Source organism: Rattus rattus, chromosome 17, assembly GCF_011064425.1.
Source record: "Rattus rattus isolate New Zealand chromosome 17, Rrattus_CSIRO_v1, whole genome shotgun sequence".
NCBI lineage: Eukaryota > Metazoa > Chordata > Mammalia > Rodentia > Muridae > Rattus > Rattus rattus.
In genome coordinates, this window is record NC_046170.1 from 46,931,497 (window position 1) to 46,949,995 (window position 18,499).

Below are 18,499 nucleotides of genomic sequence, written 5' to 3' on the forward strand. Positions count from 1 at the left end.
ATTGTGACGGGGTAGGGGGAAGCACCTTGTTCAAAATGGCGGTGAGTCTCAAGCAGGCTCAGCAGAGTTGCCGTTTTGGATAACAACCAGTACAGTTGGCTGAACAGATTTGGACATTAGATATAGAGGGATTGTTTTCCTTCTTCTCCCGAGGTGGGTGGGGAGATTGCCATGGTTCCTTGCTTGCTTGGGTACACACTTTAGTGTGTCATGTCATACGGTATTTTTCCTTCTGTGAACTCTGCCTCTTGCAAGGTGTGCACCTGGACAAAACTTTCGTCATTTTATCCTTACTCAGAAAACAAGTGGAAAGATTTTCGAAAGAAGTTGTAAGAACTGTAGGTGATTTAGGATAAGGACACCATTTGTGCTCCAGCGTTACCTTTAGGGACCTAGAGACTTGAGACATGATTTTATCCCAAGAAAGGTTATAGTGTATGAATGCCACGCTGAACTGTGAACCTCAACAAATTACTGCAGGGGCCTGGAGAGAGGACAGACATACTCTGAGCGTTTTGTCAATGACTCGTCATCCTTAAGGTCCTCTCCTCCCAGGAGAGGGCTCAGAGCCTCAAGAAACACATCCGATCTAAGCTAAGCCTTCCATTCTAGGTTGTTCTCACTTCGAAGTATTCTCCCTGGCTTATATGCCAGGCCTTGTTAAGTGTCACCTGACTTTTTTTTTTTTTTTTTTTTTTTTTTGCCACTTTCTGGGATAAATGTCATCATTCGCTCTAGTAGAAAAGTCATAGTCACCATTCCAACCCTAGCTCTGATCACTTTGGTTGTAAACTGTCAACAATCATACCCACCCTCGGCCCATTGTTCTCCCAGGCACAACTGGTACAGTCCTTACACAAGTTACCCTGTTCTGTAGGTGCTTGCTCTCCGTCACTAGGGTGCGACTAAGTACAGAGATGATGTTGCTTCCCTAGCACCTGTCTCCCCTGTAGCATCGATCACTGTAAGTTCATGCCTTCAGATTTCCTGGTAAAACCTCCCAGAAGACTCTCATACCCAAGAAGCCGCGTGTTACATTCACATTATTTTGAAGGTGTTCCTTTTTTCTTTTTGGAAGTCTTAAAACCAGAGACATCACGTGTACTGACTGCCACATGGTGTGTAGCCATGGCTTGGAAGTAGTCATACGGACCTGAGGTTTGTGTTTGACAATGCCTTATGAGAAATAGGTAGACGGAATTCCCTCATTCTGTCACGTAGAGCAGGTGTGTCTTAGGGTTTTCTTGATGCAGTAAAGTTTTAAAATGCACAGGCTTGGCGCCTACACTGACATCTAGAATTTCTTTACCAGGTAAATGCCAGCTCTCCCCAACCGTGAACATGCCACATGATGACACTGTCATGATTGAAGATGACAGGCTGCCTGTGCTCCCTCCTCACCTCTCTGACCAGTCCTCCTCCAGCTCCCATGATGACGTGGGATTCATAATGACAGAAGCAGGCACGTGGGCCAAGGCTACCATCAGTGACTCAGCCGACTGGTGAGTGAGCAGCCCAGGGCTGGGGCTTACTATAGCGTAAATAGTATCTAAGTCATTCCCAGATTGATCCAACAATTAGGGTAAAGATTAGGACTTAATATGCTTGGGAACCAGAGGGGACTTGTCGGAGGGTTGCCTGTTTGTTTGTTTTTTTCTGTTTGTGGAGTATCTGCATGGATGTCATGTGTTGGTATGTGCTGCCCTGTGAATGTGCATGGAGATGAAACACTATAACCAAAAACTTGGGTTAAAACCTTGGGGAGGAAAGGGTTTATTTTACTCACTCTTCCACATCATTGTTCATCAACAAAGGAAGTCAGGACAGCAACAGAGCAGGAACTTGGGGCGGGAGCTGATGCAGAGGCCATGCACTGGGTGCTGCTTACTGGCTTGCTCCTCATGGCTTGCTCAGCCTGCTTTCTTATAGAACCAAGACCATCAGCTAAGGGTTGGCCCTACCCACAATGGGCTGTACCCTCCCCCATCAATCACTCATTAAGAAAATGCCCCACAGGCTGGTCTACAGCTAGATCTTAAGGAGGCTTTTTCCCAGTCAAGGTTTCCTACTCTCGGATGACTTTGGTTTACGTCAGGATGACACAGAACTGTCCAGTGCAGTTGGCATCAGTTACCCTCCATGCTGTTCATCCGTTTTTTGGGTCTTCACACCTTGTGCAGCAAACACTCTATCTATAAAGCCATTTCCTCCCATCCTCAGCTTCCCTTTCTAGTATTACAGCACTACTGTTTACCAGGCTTTGAGCTGCTTCTAACAGGCACAGAGACTTTGTGGATACTCTCCTGATTTCTCTGCCAATTTTTGCTTTTGTGATGGTAGGAGAAAGCCGTGGATGCCGATCACCATGGGTGGTCTTCAAATGCCACCCTGTTCTTTGGTCTTCGAGCTTGATAGAAAAGCATGTTATCAAACAAAGCTGGTTTCGATGGGTGGCCCTCCTACCCACGCCCACCTGTGTCACATTAGCTATAATGTTGGAAGTGCTGAGGACAAGCATTTTTGTGTTAACATTTCTATGATGATCGTAACAACACCCATGGCGTCCTCTCCCCCCTCCCTTCCCCTCCCTCCTCTTCTTCCTTATGAGCTCAGGAAAACATTGTTAATATATTTGCTAACTCTGCAGATGTTCTCTTGAAAGAACTTGACCTGCTCTTGGGCCTTTGAAAAGCTTTTGTTTCTGGCTTTTTAATTCTCCTTTGGAAAATAAAAAGGATATAAAAATAGAGCTGAGCCGGAGACCATATGATGATGACTTAGCTTAGCCTCCAATGAGTCTTCTGTTTCGGGGGGCGGGGGTTGTGGGGGAGGAGCACAGCAATACACAGATGCTCTTGACCTGACCTCAGCTTGTATTTCTCTGGAAGTCGGTGAGGAAAGGCAGTTTATCTGTCTACAGTGTTCTCCAAGGAGGCAAAGGCCCTTAAGTCTCCACCATGATAAGCCACCTTGAAGGGGATCCTAAGGAAGGATCTGCATTGGTAAAAAGATGTGGTGAGCTTCTTGGGATAGCCTGGGGCATTAATTTCACTAAGGTAGATTTGAAAAACACACAACAAGGACAAGGACTTTTATGATTTCTTCCTTGGGAAACATGGGGCAAAGGAAAGAATGTTAGAGTTATCTAAACATGCATGTCATCTGTTCAACCCCAGAGCTGAGAATCTTGTTTGACTATCTGTCCTAAAACTTGGATGAAAATGTTAAAAAAAACAAACAAACACCAGGCAAGAATAATAGCTAGAATTTCAGGAATGGGGGAATAGATACGGCCTTTTTTCAGAGTCATCTGCTAGCCTGGTACTTTATCTCAATAATATTCCAGTATACTTGTTTATTGTGTCTGAAATAAGTTTAATGAGTATGTTAATCAGGAAAAAATTAATCATGTCACATTTTAAGAATATTTAGTTATTTTAAGTCTCTTATTAATTTGCAAGCTCATTTGACATTTTAAAATGTGTACATTTATAGTTGACTGCACAGTTGTGGAAGGGTAAACATGTCAAATGGCTATACTTCTAATTGGTTAACTAATAGAATATATTTTTTCCTCACCCTAGTAATTGATGTAGGGGCTATTAACCATGTTTTATTAAGTGAGGGGGAATATAGCAGCAAATTCTAATTTTGATAATAGCATTTGGGAGGATATAAAATAAGTTTCAACGTGTGCTAAATAGAGATTTTTAAGGAGTATTGCCAGGAAGAATTTAAATTACTTTGGGAATTCTTTGTTAGAATTTCCTGTTAAAACTGCATTTTAGCAGGGTATGGTAGTCCATTTAGCAGGGTATGGTAGTCCATTTAGCAGGGTATGGCAGTCCATAGCTGTAATCCGAACACACCTGAGACGGAGGGAGGAAGATCAAAGTTTAAAGCCAGCATGGACTTTAACCCATGCAGGACTCTCTCAAACCTAAACCAACTAATGGAGCTGATGAGATGGCTCAGTGGATAAAATGCTTGCCACAAAAGAAGGAGAGCCTGAGTTTGAACCCCCAGCACCCACACAATTGCTGGGCAGACTTAGCACCCTGGAGATAGAGCGCAGGGATCCCTGGCACAAGCTAGCTAGCTTAGACTAGCAATAGGCTTGAGCTCTACGTTCAGTCTAAGACTGTGTGTCAGTAAGTAAAACAGAGAACACAGAGGAAGACCTATGCTGACCCATGGCCTGCATACAAATACATGTGCACACACACATGTGTGCGCACAGACGGGCAGATCCAAGCACACCACACTCACCTGCATATGTAAATCACCAAGTCTATTACACATTTATCATGTCTACTAATTTGATGCCTTATTGAGATCCTAAAGTGTCCCACCTATTACTCACAAACTTGGCTTTTGCTAAGCAACTAAGGATTCCACTTTGATACAGAGAAGAATTACTGTTGCTGGACGTGCTTTCTTTCTTGTTTGCTGCTACACAACTGAGTCCTTGTTATTGTATGGATGTTTGCTGTTGGTTTGCTCGTCGTTTGGTTTGTTTTTGAGACAAGGGGTTACTGTGTAGCCTCAAAGGACTCATTGTGTAGATCAGGCTAACCTTAAATGCACAGAGATCCACCTGCCTTTCCCTTTTAAGGGCCAAGGTTAAAAGAATCACCACTACACCTGGCTGATCCTGGGGACTTTTTGCTCTGGAAATTACTGGATATCTTTGTCAAATGCTGATTCTAGTATTTAAGCTGACATGTCAGACTCCTCAACAATTATGACACTACTTATTGGAAATTCAATCTGTCCCAAGTTTTGAAGAGCAGTGATCCTGTATTTAACAATGAAAAGACTGAGTCTACAGTACTAGCAAAACAGCATTCACTGAGAGTCAGGCTAGCAGCATAAACAGAAACCATGGCCTGGAGAGATGCTCATTGGTTAACAGCATTTGCTGCTCTTCCTCAGGACCTGAGATCAGTTCACAGCACCCACATTAGATGAATAATTATGGTTCACAACTGTTGTGTTTTATAAAAAGATAAGGAGAAAAGGAATATGTTTGGTGGATGTCTAGTCTGGTGTGGGGAAGAGGGTGACTCTGTTGGCCCATGCTGAGGTATCCCTTTCCCCTAAGGGACCAGCCACACACCACTATATATTCTATATAGTATAGAATAGAATTTATTGAGGGCATGGGGAGTAGAGTTGAAGGGATAGGGGAGAGGAAGAGGTGGGGGCAAGCAGCCCCTTTTATAGTGAGTCAGGCACACTTGGCTATTGCCAGGTAACTGTGGGGCATAGCCTAGACAAAATGCTAACAACTACCTGTAACTCAGCTTCAGGGGTTCTGATATCTTTTTGTACGCCCACTCACAGGTGTGAGACCTCCACACACATGCACCCCTAGTTAAAATGAAAGCTAAATCTTTAAAACAATAACAAAAATAAAGACTCTGGCCTTGCCCTTGGCTGGTCTCTGGGGTTTAGTTTCCTGGTGTGTTCCCTGTCCTGGCTCAGGCAAGACCCCCACGATGGAAGGGAAACAGAATAAGAGCAAGCTCAGTGTCTGCTGGAGGCCCTTCTTCCTTGACTTTGTGAGCGAATGCCCCTCTAAATTCTGACCCTGCCCACCTGCCTCACTTCATAAGTGCATCCTGCTCTGTATTTGGTGACAAAGATCAGGGAAGGGTGCTTGTTTCCTTACGTGTTCATCAAAGACACCAGCATTTTTATTACTAGGATAGTCTGAGGTAGCTTGTCTCCACTGGGCAATAATAATAGCTTGTGGATGGCAGTATGCAGAGGGACTTCACCTTATGTTCTTGAGCTCTCTCATGAACTCTGAGGGGTGAGTGAGCCTGAAGCACATGAAGGCAGATGGGCTCAGAGCACGTCACGCCACCCTTCCTGCCGTAGGGTTTCCCCGCAGCCTACCTTCACCTCTGGCTTAGCACTTCTTGAAGAGCCACCTGCTGTCATGTCGTTAGGTGAATTGCAGTTGGAAGTTTGCTCTATACTCAAACCAGATCGTATTCCTTTACTACTTCCTACAACGCAGTGCAGGTTCATTGTAGCCTGCTGGCACGGAGGCATGTGGAAGTGGATGGTAAATTGAGCTGCCTCAGTAGAAGCAGCTCACAGCCAACATGACATGTTAATTAGCTGAGGTGGAGGGATGTGTGACTTAGTTTTCTAGCTGTGATAAAACACAATAACCGAAGGTGACATGTAGGTAAAAGTTTATTTTTTCCTACAGTCCAGAGGGCAAATCTATTATGGTAGAAGAGACTGGGAGCAGGCAGCCTTAGAAGGAAGCTGAGAGACCACATCTTCAACCGTACGCAAAATCAGAGCAAGAACTCGAAGTGGGGAGAAATAACACTCTTCACAGATCACCTCTAGTGACGTATTTCCTTCAGCAATGCTCTACCTCCTACAGGTTCTGTAACATTCCCCCAAGCATTGCTACCAACTGGCAACACCCTACGGACTTGCAACTATGGTGTGCAAATACCACCATAGTTCATGTCCTACCCTGGCTAGGGAAGCATGCTGGATCTTTCCTATAGATACAGTGTTTAACTATTCAATATAGCAAATATGGAGACTATCCTATAATGATACAGTGTTTATCTATTCAGTGTATGGAATATGGAGACTATCCTAAAAAGATACAGGGCTTATCTATTCAGTGTATCAATATGGAGTCTATCCTATAAAGATACAGGGTTTATCTATTCAGTGTATGGAATATGGAGACTATCCTAAAAAGATACAGGGCTTATCTATTCAGTGTATCAATATGGAGTCTATCCTATAAAGATACAGTGTTTATCTATTCAGTTATGGAATACGAAGACTATCCTATAAAGATACAGGGTTTATCTATTCAGTTATGGAATATGGAGACTATCCTATAAAGATACAGTGTTTGTTTATTCAGTGTGTCAAATATGAAGAAAAGGACACTTCCACAGTTAGAACTGAGTGGTGCCTGTTAAAGCAGTCACAGATTCTACAGAGAGGAACAATTCTGTGGCCTCATTCACTTCTCCTGAGGAAGCACCATAGAACATCGATCACCTGTGAGTCACCTGATGCCGCCTTCTCTTCACCCATATCAAATGTCCCCTAAATGTAGCTGTGCTTCTCCTGTCTTCAGGACTGTTGGTCCTTTCATCTCCATATGTCTAGTATCTCTTTTACACAGCACGTGAATGTTTCTGAAGAACTTCCGGAGAACTGGGATCTCTCCTGTATTATTGTGATCTGGGTCTGTTTGGCACAGAATCTTCACCAGAGGGGGCTCTGATGGAAAATTACTGTGTTGAGATTTTTTTTCCTTGGGAGATTGACTATTTCAGAGGAACACCATACTCATGAACGTGTCCTCCCTACTCCCCCTTTTTTCTAAAACACAAGCTAAAACACGCACACGCACACGCACACACACACCAAACATAAAACAGAATAGACCACATCCTTTTTTTCTCAGGCAATCTTTTCTGATCACAGTTTTTTCTCCCACAAATGCTCCTGGTCTTTTCCACCCCCCTCCCTTCACAACTCCATGCCCTTTCCTTCTCTCTCCTTAAAAAGCAAACAGGCAAACAACAACAACAACGACAACAAAGAACAGACACACCATAAAAACACAAAACTGGAACCAATACACAGTCAGAACATCAGTAAGTCAAAAAATAAAACGAATAAAGTTAAAAAGTCTACATAAAGCAATCTGAGACAAAAAGTACAAAAAGACCACTGGGATTGTTTTATGTTGGGCATCTACTGATAGGCATGGGGCCTACCCTTAAATATGGTTATTATACCACATTTAAGTATGAGACTGTATTGGAGAAAACTAAATTTTCCTTTGCACATGGTGTCATTTATGGATAGCCTCTTGGTTAGGGTTGGGAGTCTGTGTCTAACTCCCCTTCTCAGGGCTGGGGCCCCTTCTGGCTTGAACCTGTGCAGGCCCTGTGCATACTGCGACTGTTTCTGGGTTTATACCTGCATCAGCCCTGTTGTGTCCAGAAGACGCTGTTTAGTTAGTGCCTTCCATCCCCTCAGGCTCTGACAACCTTTCTTCCTCCTGTTCTGCAAAACTCCCCGAGCCTAAAGGGGAGAGGTTTGATGAAGACATTTTGTTTTGGATGGAATATTCCAAAATCTCTCAGTGTCTGTACATTGTCTAGTTTGGGTCTCCTTGTTAGTTTCCTTCAAAACACATCTTTTTTTTTTTTTTTTAAGTTGCTAGCTTGCAATTTATATGGTTCTGCGTTGCAGCACAGGGCAAGTCTTGTCAAATATTCAGCCTTCCCAGTGCCTGACAAACAGCAGACTCATTTTAAACAATAACAGAGATGGTGATCTATTATCAAACGCAGTGAGTAAAATTGCAGAGGGAAGTAGAGAAGAGAATTCACACCTACAGAGTTAACGTTAAATCAAATTGTGATTTTTCTCTTACTTTCCATTCAGTCCCCCCTTTAAAAATTAAGGTATATTGAATTTAGTTTAAATCTTCAAATAAAATGCAACTATTCGTGCATGTGCACTGAAAGATATGGCTTTCCATGAAATTGAATGTCTCTACTTCTTAGTAATTAATTTTATGTTTTTTTCTTTCTCTTCACCCCAGCTCATTGAGTCCAGATGTTGATCCGGTTCTCGCTTTTCAACGAGAAGGATTTGGACGCCAGAGTATGTCAGAAAAACGCACAAAGCAATTTTCAGATGCCAGTCAATTGGATTTCGTTAAAACACGAAAATCAAAAAGCATGGATTTAGGTAGTGAGTACAATCTCCGTGATTCTTCAGATAAGGTTTGGATGCTTCGGGATGAAACTGACGGTCCCAAACACATGTCTATTTATTTTTTAGCAATAGAGGAAATAAATTTTAAAATGTGTCGATTTGGCGAAAAATTAGTTTTCCTTGCATTTGAGATGCCCGTCACTACTCACCATAGCTCGTTGACATGATAAATGGTTGACGTGTGCTTTTGGATGAGAAGGAAAGCGGAAACATCCTGTATCCTCTCAGCCTCATTTCGAAATGAGTTGTTTTGATACTTCGTCCATTGAGAAGCAGCCTCCTTTGAGATTATACTTGTCGGGATTTTTAACTAGAACATGTTTTGGAGAGAAACCATTATCTCAATCCATGTGTCGGGCTTTAGTCGTCAGTGCCCTCCTTGATTGTTCTTCTTGAAGTGTTAATTGATAGACCTTCTTCTGTTGTAACCATTATAGCCTTGGATCAGATTAGTTAACTTGAGAGAATATATTCCAGTAGGAATTTGGGAGCACATGAATGGATGAAAATAACCATCATTGTTCAGTTAGACACCAACCAGGTAGTGCCTCGCTTATATCAAAATCTACCCCCAAAAGCAATTCAATTAATACAGGTATAAACTAAATTACTCTTTAAAAATCTTTTGTTAATCAACCATAACTTATGCTGGTTTCTGGTGGCTGTTTGAACCTCAAGACTAAAAGCATTAATTTGTCAGACATATATTTATATAAAATTGGACAGCGCATTGCCCTGGCTAATGACGTTAACACTAACAGTACGAATAACACACGTCTGTGAGACGAAATGACTGGCAGACTGCATGAAGGTGCTGCTTATTCTTCTCCCTTTATTTTTTGATTACGAATGTTTGCCTGATGTTTCACTTGACCTGCATGGAATACCGCCCAAGAGTTGCGCTCTAACGGTCAAGATTGGGGGAGGGTTAAAGCATGTTGGGCTTTGGGGGACTAACTGGGCTAACCATTATACATTTACCTTTTAACAGTAGCTGACGAGACTAAACTCAATACAGTGGATGACCAGAGAGCAGGTAAGAACGGACAGTTAGTGTGTTGCCATAGAAACCGTGGTTCAAGGAGCTTATCATGATTATAGAGCTGCCCGTCTTGGTGCTTGTAAGCACCGCCATTCCAGTCTCACTCAGATGCTTTCGTTATGGGAAATCGAATTGCAGGAGAGATACATTTTTTTTCTGTTATGAGAAATTTATTAGCAATACGTGTGTAACAGATGGAAAAGACTACCTTTGCCATGTTAAAAACAACCTTACATTTTTTTTTTAATTCTTACTTGCATAGGAATGTTTCATGGTGATTTTTTTTTTTAATCAAAATCCTAAGAAAGCATCTCTTCAGTCCTTTATTATTATTTAGTATTATGGACATCTTAATGACGGTCTGTGCACCAAGTAGTGATTTTTATTTGAAAATAGTAACCGCTCTCAACCCCTGGTAGGGTCTCATGTCAGATATCCTACATATCAGATATTTATAGGATGATTCATAACAGTAGCAAAATCACTAAAGTTATGGAGAAGCAAAGAAATAATTTTGTAATTGAGGATCATCGTATCACGAGGAACTGTATCAAAGGGGGTCGTGGTGTTAGCAGCTCTTGAGAACCACTGTTCTACGCGAACACTTTCACTAAGTGACGGTGTCTGGGCTTGCTATCCATGCTCCTGTTTTGCTTCTGCTCCTCCCTGTATCTTTTTCAGATGCAGAAATTAGCTCACTGTGAACCCCGACGTTAGTTTGAACTATACGACACGTATAGCTTCGTTAGCTTTGGGGAATCTGTTCTAAATTTGCCGCTTAATCATTTCGTAGAAATAATGGGCTACACGGGCCAGGTTTAGCAGCACACTATATCTTTTCATATTACGACATGAAAATAATCAGCAGAGTCTGTCAGTGTAATTAAGCAATGTGCTGTGTGCAGTTGAGCATGCATGATTTATTAGTGTATTTTGGAATCTCGCTTTAATTATTCTAGATCCAGGATAATGTAATTATATCACTTAGCACGTATTAGCTTTAATTTGCCTTTTTAACCTGCTGTAGTAATTAGTTTCAGCCTGTGTGTTCTACATACATGCATAAAGATTGTTGTGGTTGTTCTTGGCGTCGCCACTTTCTATGAGGTAAATGATAGATTATAAAATTGCGTCCGATGATAAGTTATAAGATCGGCTGTATTCAGGGCAATTAACTATAGCCTCAGATCTTACTAAGTAGCTATTTGTCTGATACAACGTAAAATTCATTGAAATTCCCAATTGGAACTATAGACCAAGTCTTAGTGGTTTACATGTGTACAGTAGCAATTGGTGTTTAGTTAAGCCCTATGCCCGGCTGAGCTCCACACCCTCACAGTGTGACAGTGCCTGCTGTCCAGTTATGTGAAAATGGAGAACGCTTAATTGAAACAACCCAAACCCACATGAGGAAAGAGAGTTTATTGTGAGTAAAAAACAAAGAAACAAAAAAATAGCATATATACTTTTGACTGAAACGATTATATAGTTCTCCTGACTCAAATTCAGATTCATTCGTCTAGTAAAAGCAGTGTGGTTTTTGTGTTTTGGATGTTAGGCCTTAGAGAAGAGCATTTTCTGGTTTTGAATGTACACATCTGTCCTATGCATCGAATTAAATTGGAAGATTTTATTACAGCACACTTTGTATAGACAGGAGGATGCTTTTTGGCTTGGGGGTTTTAGTCTCCGTTGGGAAGTTCTGTAGAAGATGTTCAGGTTTAGCCAGTGAACGGAGTCTTCAGCCGAGTTGCTCTCTTTTCCTCATTTCAGAGTTGCCTGGGGTCTTTGACAGGTTAGCCTCGAGGTTCTGGGCAAGGCACGCTGACATGCTGGCATAAATAGCTGTCTAGTTGTAAGCCACTTGTTTCTCCTTTTTGCTGCTTGCAGAAGACACCTTCATTGAGACTTCTTCCCCTCGAGAGGGATATTTATTAGCAGGCAGGAATCAGAAGCCAGGTGTGCTGCATACCTTTAAGCCCAGCCACTGGGTCTCTGACAATTGTTTGACTTTACAGCGTTGGAATGTAATTGACTATATGTAAATAAGTGGGTGAAGCTGTATTTCCGTAACAGGGTCCAGGTACCTCTGCTCATCCCTCTATAGACTGACTTTTTGCAAAACTTTTTATTGTGCCAATTTCAACCATGCAAGAACACACTATCCACAATTACCAACATTATGTTAAAGTGTTATTCCCAGAGTTATATTGTAGAGAGAGAAGGCTCCAGCTTATTTATACTGCTAATTGTATGTGTTGAGGGCTACAGGGCCTGGTGCACTTGTAGAGCTCTCTTGTTGATGTAAGTATTCTATACAGTTATTTGTCTTTGCAGAACTGCTTTATGCTGAAAGGCACTGGGAGCATTTCTTAAATTCGCTGTCAGTTTTGGTTCAAAACTAAAGTCTCGGCTAACTTCTCTTGAAGAATATGTTACTGTATACTTACATGTATACAATGTTGCATTGTGATTGACAGTCCCTAGTGGCGGTGTGAAATCACTGCTGGCGGTACATGTGTACAGATATATACCTTCATAAATACTCACATCCTTGGGACACATTTGCCTAATACATGTTATACATGAGCCAAATACTGATAGGGCGGTTTGAAATCTTACAGGCATAACTGATCCAGAAATGAGCCTTTACCAAGAATGTGAAGGTGGAATGTATGTCTCCTGTTGTCTTTGATTCCTTGATATCATCCCTTCTGTTTTGGAACACGGTTCACTTTCCACCCTGGGAAGTAACCTTTGTCAGTTATGTAGGACCTCGTGCCACCTGAAAGAAATATTCAGTGTATGCTTCGGTTACAAGACAATTCATCGGATACATACACACCTGCCCTGAGAACGCAAACATTTCATCCTTGCTCCCGAGGCCCATACATTCTAGAATAGTTCTCCACTGTTAAAAGTCATGCCTGCTTGTCTGTCTGCATTTTCAGCATCCCTGCCCCGCCTCTGAGCACTGCTACCCCGTGGTGAAAATTAGGTAAAATGAGTAATATCAGTGAAGCAGTAGAGGCTAATTCGTGCTTTGACACTTCCAGTGAGTTTTCCTTGTGTCTCGCCCCTGAGCTGCGGTGAGCTCGCCTCCCAGCCATTTGTCTTCCCGATAGTCACATGAGGAAGCTACTTCCTAATTATTGATCAACATATGGCGGGTGACCCCATGTGGAGATAAGCTGTTAGTTTCTCCAACCTTCCTTATTTGTCTGTTTGTTTGTTTGTTGTTCTTTTTCATCCTTTGAGGAAGGATAAGGGAGGAGCCAGCCCAGTCACCTGGCCCACCCAGGTGGAGGTGTCAGCCATTAGAGGCTGCTGACTTGCACCCCAGTTTGCCAGGTCAGACAGTGATGGATGCAACTGTCTCCCTCGCTTAAGGAAAGCAGTTTTGATTGCCCGCATAGCCGGGTGCATTTGGTATCTCAAGCCTTACCGCTCTGGATCTTTGAGAAATAAAAGTAAAATTTTTAACTCTGAGGAGTGTGAACACCGCTGCCTCTTCTCGGAGAGAAGCCCCTTGTGTGATTTGCCTGTTCAGATCTGTACCTCCCTTCGTGTAAACCGTTCTATTCCCCAGAACTCTACCTGGGGCCAGCTAAGTATGCTGGCGGCTCAGCCCCTGGGACTGCTTTTGTTTGTTCCGATGGCAAAGAGTGGGTGAAGCCTATGGCAGTGACATCCACCTGCTTTAATAACTTTGTATCACAGAAAGGTGGGGGCAGTTAGATTGCAATGATAACTCTCCTGGAGCCTCCTCACGGCCTCTGCATTTTAAATATAGTTGTTGATTATTCCAGTTGTTTCAGTTTATATATGTGTCACATTGGACAAAGGTTTGATAAAGATTTCATCTGTTAAGATAAAAATTAATGATTTAGAACCTTTCCCAAATGGAGATCGATATAAAAACCCAACATTTTTGAGAAGAAAAATGAAATTCACCATCCTTCTTTATTTTCAGTCTACATTCTAGTCGTTCTTCTCACTGAGCCGATCACTTTATCCCTGCAGGTTTCCACGGGGCATAGGTATTTGGATCTGAACCTGTAACTTCCATCTCGTCTAATCCTGTATTATTTTGACCTTCCAAGGCTCCCCCAGTAGAGATGTGGGACCCTCCTTGGGTCTGAAGAAATCCAGCTCTTTAGAAAGTCTGCAGACTGCTGTTGCTGAGGTGACGCTGAATGGGAACATTCCTTTCCACCGCCCACGGCCACGAATCATCCGAGGAAGGGGCTGCAACGAGAGCTTCAGAGCCGCCATTGACAAGTCCTACGATAAGCCCATGGTGGATGACGACGATGAAGGCATGGAGACCTGTGAGTGTCCTGGCTGAAGCAACAGAAATTGCAGGTGGCTTTGCCCAATCAGTAGTTCTCAGATGTGCTACTAGGACCCTGCAGGGGCCTGGTCCTTTCAGTGCATCTCTGAGGTCTACCATGTTTTCAGAATAAGGGATCAGTTGTCCTTTCAGTCATTTTCTCTTTAAAAAGAGTCCGTATCTGGCATTCACACCATGATACTGGACTCAATGCAGAAGCAGTTAGGAGAGTCCATCTTTCTAGACTGGGTCCTGCTATATAATATGTCTGGTTAGCCTTGAGCTTGAATGTCTCAACCCCTGCAGTGCTAGAGAGTGCCGGCTTGTGCTACTATGTCTGGCAAGAAGTTGTCTTTTTAGCCGAAGTTAAAGTAACTTTGGAGGATAGGAGGAAAACAAAACAACTCAAAAAAACAAAAACAACAACAACAAAAAAAACATTGTTTGCACCTATTTATTTCGGAAAACATAGGGGTATTTTGAAAATACAATCTGACTCACCATAAAGTTTGTTTAGTCTTTTATATAATGTACTTTTCTGTTAAAAAAACAAGTTTTAAATTTGTATATACTGATAGATAAAATTCACATTACAAAATATCATTTGACTGGGTGGTGGTGGCACACTCTTTTAATCCTAGCACTTGGGAGTCAGAGGCAGGTGGATTTCTGATTTTGAGACTAGCCTGGTCTACAGAGTGAGTTCCAAGAGAGCCAGGGTTATACAGAGAAACCCATACATACATACATATATACATACATATATACATACATACATACATACATATAAAATTGGGATTTACTTATTTATTTTGGATTTCTCAATAATTCATACATAAAGACTTATCTTTACTCTAAAATGTTTGAAAACTACTGGCGTGTGTTGTCTGCCAGACGACATAGTCAATAAATACATTTAACAGCTTATTATTTTAAAAACATATTTTTGCACTAAAACAGCAGCCTATAAATTTGTACTTTTTCCCAAATTACTAAATATTTCAAGCCAAACTGACTGAGAATCATAGTTTAATATGAGTGAGCAGTATGTTTTCCCATGGATCATTAAAGAGAAATTTACCTTTATAAGTATGTGGTTGGCGGGGAATATGTCTAAACATTTATTTTAAAAGATTTTTTTTTAAACAAAACAAAACTAAGGAAAGCACTTACTTAGAGGAGAAAGAACGTAGGAACTGTAACGGTAAATGCTATAAATTGGCTTCTTCCATAATTGCTCATTTACAGATTGTTCTTTTAAATTAAACTTACTTCATTGGTTTATAAACTGTACGGAATAGTAGGTCTTACTGTGGTGTTTGCATTCGTGCACACAGCATGGTCTCATCATATTCATCCCCCTCAATGACCTTTCCTTTTTTTGTTTGTTTATTTGTTTGTTTTGGGTCCTGGGGATGAATCTGGGACTTCAAACAGTCAAGGCAAGTGCTCCACCACGAAGCTACAGCCCCAGCCCTGACCAGCTGCCTTTTCTTGGAGCTTGATAAACCTGGCATTTCTGACTTCCATGTTCCTAGGGGCTCACGATAACCATGCTTGTGCAGCTGATGACATTGTATTGATAACGTTTATACACACTGACCGGGCAGTGTGGAATCTAGAGGAGGAAATGAGATCTTAGATTTTAATATCAAATATGACTATACCCATGTGACTTATCTGTAAGAAAGGCTATGGGCTATACCAAAGTTTTATTTATTATTTATTTATTTATTTGTTTGATTGATTATTTATTTATTTATTATTTCACTGAAGTTAGATCCAAGACTAGGCGACTTTTCTGTGGAATGTAGATGACTTTCATTTCCACGTTTGGCAGAGTGCTCGAAGCACACCCTCCTAAGGCAGATGATACCGTTGGGCAAGGAGAGTTTTAAATAAACAGAGCACCTTGAAGAGATTTCAAGCAAGAGTTCATAGTTCTCGCTTACAACATGTAGTGTGTTTCGGGATGCGGTATATTTCTGACTAGTGTGGTACGCAGAGTAAAACTGAGGAAGGGGATTGCTACACACATCTCTGTCCTCCGTCTAAGTCTAGATCTTTTCTCCACTTCACCTGCCTGTGATTTCAAGCAGACCCACCCTTTTCTTGCCAGCTGACGGACATGTTTCCTAGTTTAGCTGCCGGGCCTGGGCTTATGTTTGCTAAGTCACAGCACTGCCATCCCTGTAGAGTCTCCCCCCTTGTAAGGAGGGTTCCTTGTTCTACCAAACGACATTGTCTGTTATCCATAGACTCTGATAATGATAGTTTTGTACTTAAGAATAGGTGGGGAGGCTGGAGAGGTGCCTCAGCGGTTAAGAGCACTGACTGCTCTTCCAAAGGTCCTGAGTTCAATTCCCAGCAACCAACGGTGGCTCACAACCATCTGTAACGGGATCCAATGCCCTCTTTTGGTGCGTCTGAAGATGGCGACTGTGTGTGTGTGTGTGTGTGTGTGTGTGTGTGTGTGTGTGTGTGTGTGTGTAATAAATCTTAAAAAAACATTAAAAGAACAGTTGGAGCACTTCGTTCCCATCAACACCTAGTGTTTACATGCAATTGTGAAGCTTCCTAGCTGTTTTCTTGTTCCGGTTAATCTGTTGTTTTAATCTTTTTATTTTTTTTTTATTTAGGAACTTTAGTTTTCTCACGTGCAGTGTTCCTCGTTTAAATGTAACAGACTGTATGTGAACACAAGCACTAATAAACAGTTGTAACAGTCGACTCTCTGAATACATTTAATAGCTTAAAAGAGGTTTGTTAGTCCATGGTTCTGGAGTTCTGTCTAGAGTTGAGCAACATCATTGCTTTCAGCTCTGCTGTGAACAGCAGAAGGCAACAAAAGGGATGCTTTGGTAGAACAGATGTGTCACAGGCCAGGAAGCATTCAGCTTGACAGACGGGGTTCCTGAGTCCTCCATTGTGGAGCCTTCACAAAGAGCAGAGGGCCCAAACCAGACCCTGTTGGTCAAAGGTTTCTCTGCCTTTCTTCCAATACTGACACTACAGAACCAAGTCTTTGATAAAGGATGCCTATAAACATCCCATCTGGATCCACTCATCTAGCTCAGCTTCTAGAGTTCTCCACCAGTGCGGACATCTGGTTTTACTCTATACAAGCCTCCTTTGAAATGATCCACAGGAACCTGGAGAGATGGTTCAGTAGGTAGAGATCTTTGCTACCAAGCCTGATGACCTAAGATTCATCCTTGGAACTCGTAGGGTAGAAGTGGAGAATTGACCTCCATATGCTGTATGGTCCCCCACCCCCACCCTGCCTCACCCGCGTACAAGCACAGACACACTCATGCGAACACCCACACATACAATAAATGTAACTTAACACTGCTATGGTAAGCGGGCTGGGTGTGTGTCTTGATCTGAGATGGCTGGTGACGTACTGCTCTGGTTAGCATTCTTGATCATCTTCTCCCTGCATCATCTCCACTGCCGTGCGGTCTTAATGTCTCCCCATGAAATTCCATATCATCCCAGCCCTCTTGTTTGACTCCAGAAACTATTATTGGGGTCCCACTATAGATTGATCCAGTGAACTCTAGCAGCATGCAGGTTTTTCATTTGGTTTGTTGTTTGTTTTTTTCTGGAATCACAGACATGCATCCCTATGCCCATCTATCCATAGCCCTGCATGGTGTAACAAGTGTTTTCTCATGACAGTGTGTGTTTCCCTCCAGCCTTCCGTGTGAACACTAGTGTCCTAATGAGCGTTTCCATTGATGCAATGAAGCACCATGACCAAAAGCAAGCTGGAGAGAAAAGAGTTTACTTGGCTTACGTCTCCATGCCGCTCTTCATTTTTGAAGAAAGTCAGGACAGGAACCCAAACAGAGCTGGAACCTGGAGGCAGGATCTGATGCAGAGGCCATAAAGGGGTGCTGCTCATTGGCTTGCTTCCTATGCACCACCCACCATGGGCTGCGCTACCCCCCACCCCCCCATTGATCACTAATTGAGGAAATGCCCTACAGTGGGCCCTCATGGAGGCATTTCCTCTACTGAGGCTTCTTCCTCTCTGTTGACTCTAACTTATGTCAAGTTGATACAAAACCAGCCAATACAACAGTTGTCCTCTCCCTTCCTTCTTCAAGAACCTATTTTCCAAACAATCCACTTTCTTCCTGTGTTTCTGAAGCTCTGACATTAGGTAGCATGTGACACTTTTAGGACAGCTTTTTGTTTTATTTGTTTCTGCTTTGCAGTGCTGAGTACAGGACCTAGTGTCTCAGGCATGTAGGCAAATGCTCTACCACAGAGTTGAAGTTTTGGTTTGGTTTAACATTAAGGGTCTCTGTGCATTCGCTGAA

At 42.3% G+C, this 18,499-nt stretch overlaps 1 protein-coding gene across 1 annotated transcript in view; it reads left to right on the forward strand.

The window, feature by feature from the left end:
- Pard3 (par-3 family cell polarity regulator) overlaps nt 1-18,499 on the forward strand; it is a 546,246-nt gene that overhangs the window by 338,338 nt on the left and 189,409 nt on the right. Inside the window, 4 exon segments of the mRNA XM_032887697.1 lie at nt 1,313-1,502; nt 8,618-8,679; nt 9,785-9,829; nt 13,939-14,166. Of these exon segments, the coding sequence (XP_032743588.1) occupies nt 1,313-1,502; nt 8,618-8,679; nt 9,785-9,829; nt 13,939-14,166 (525 nt within the window).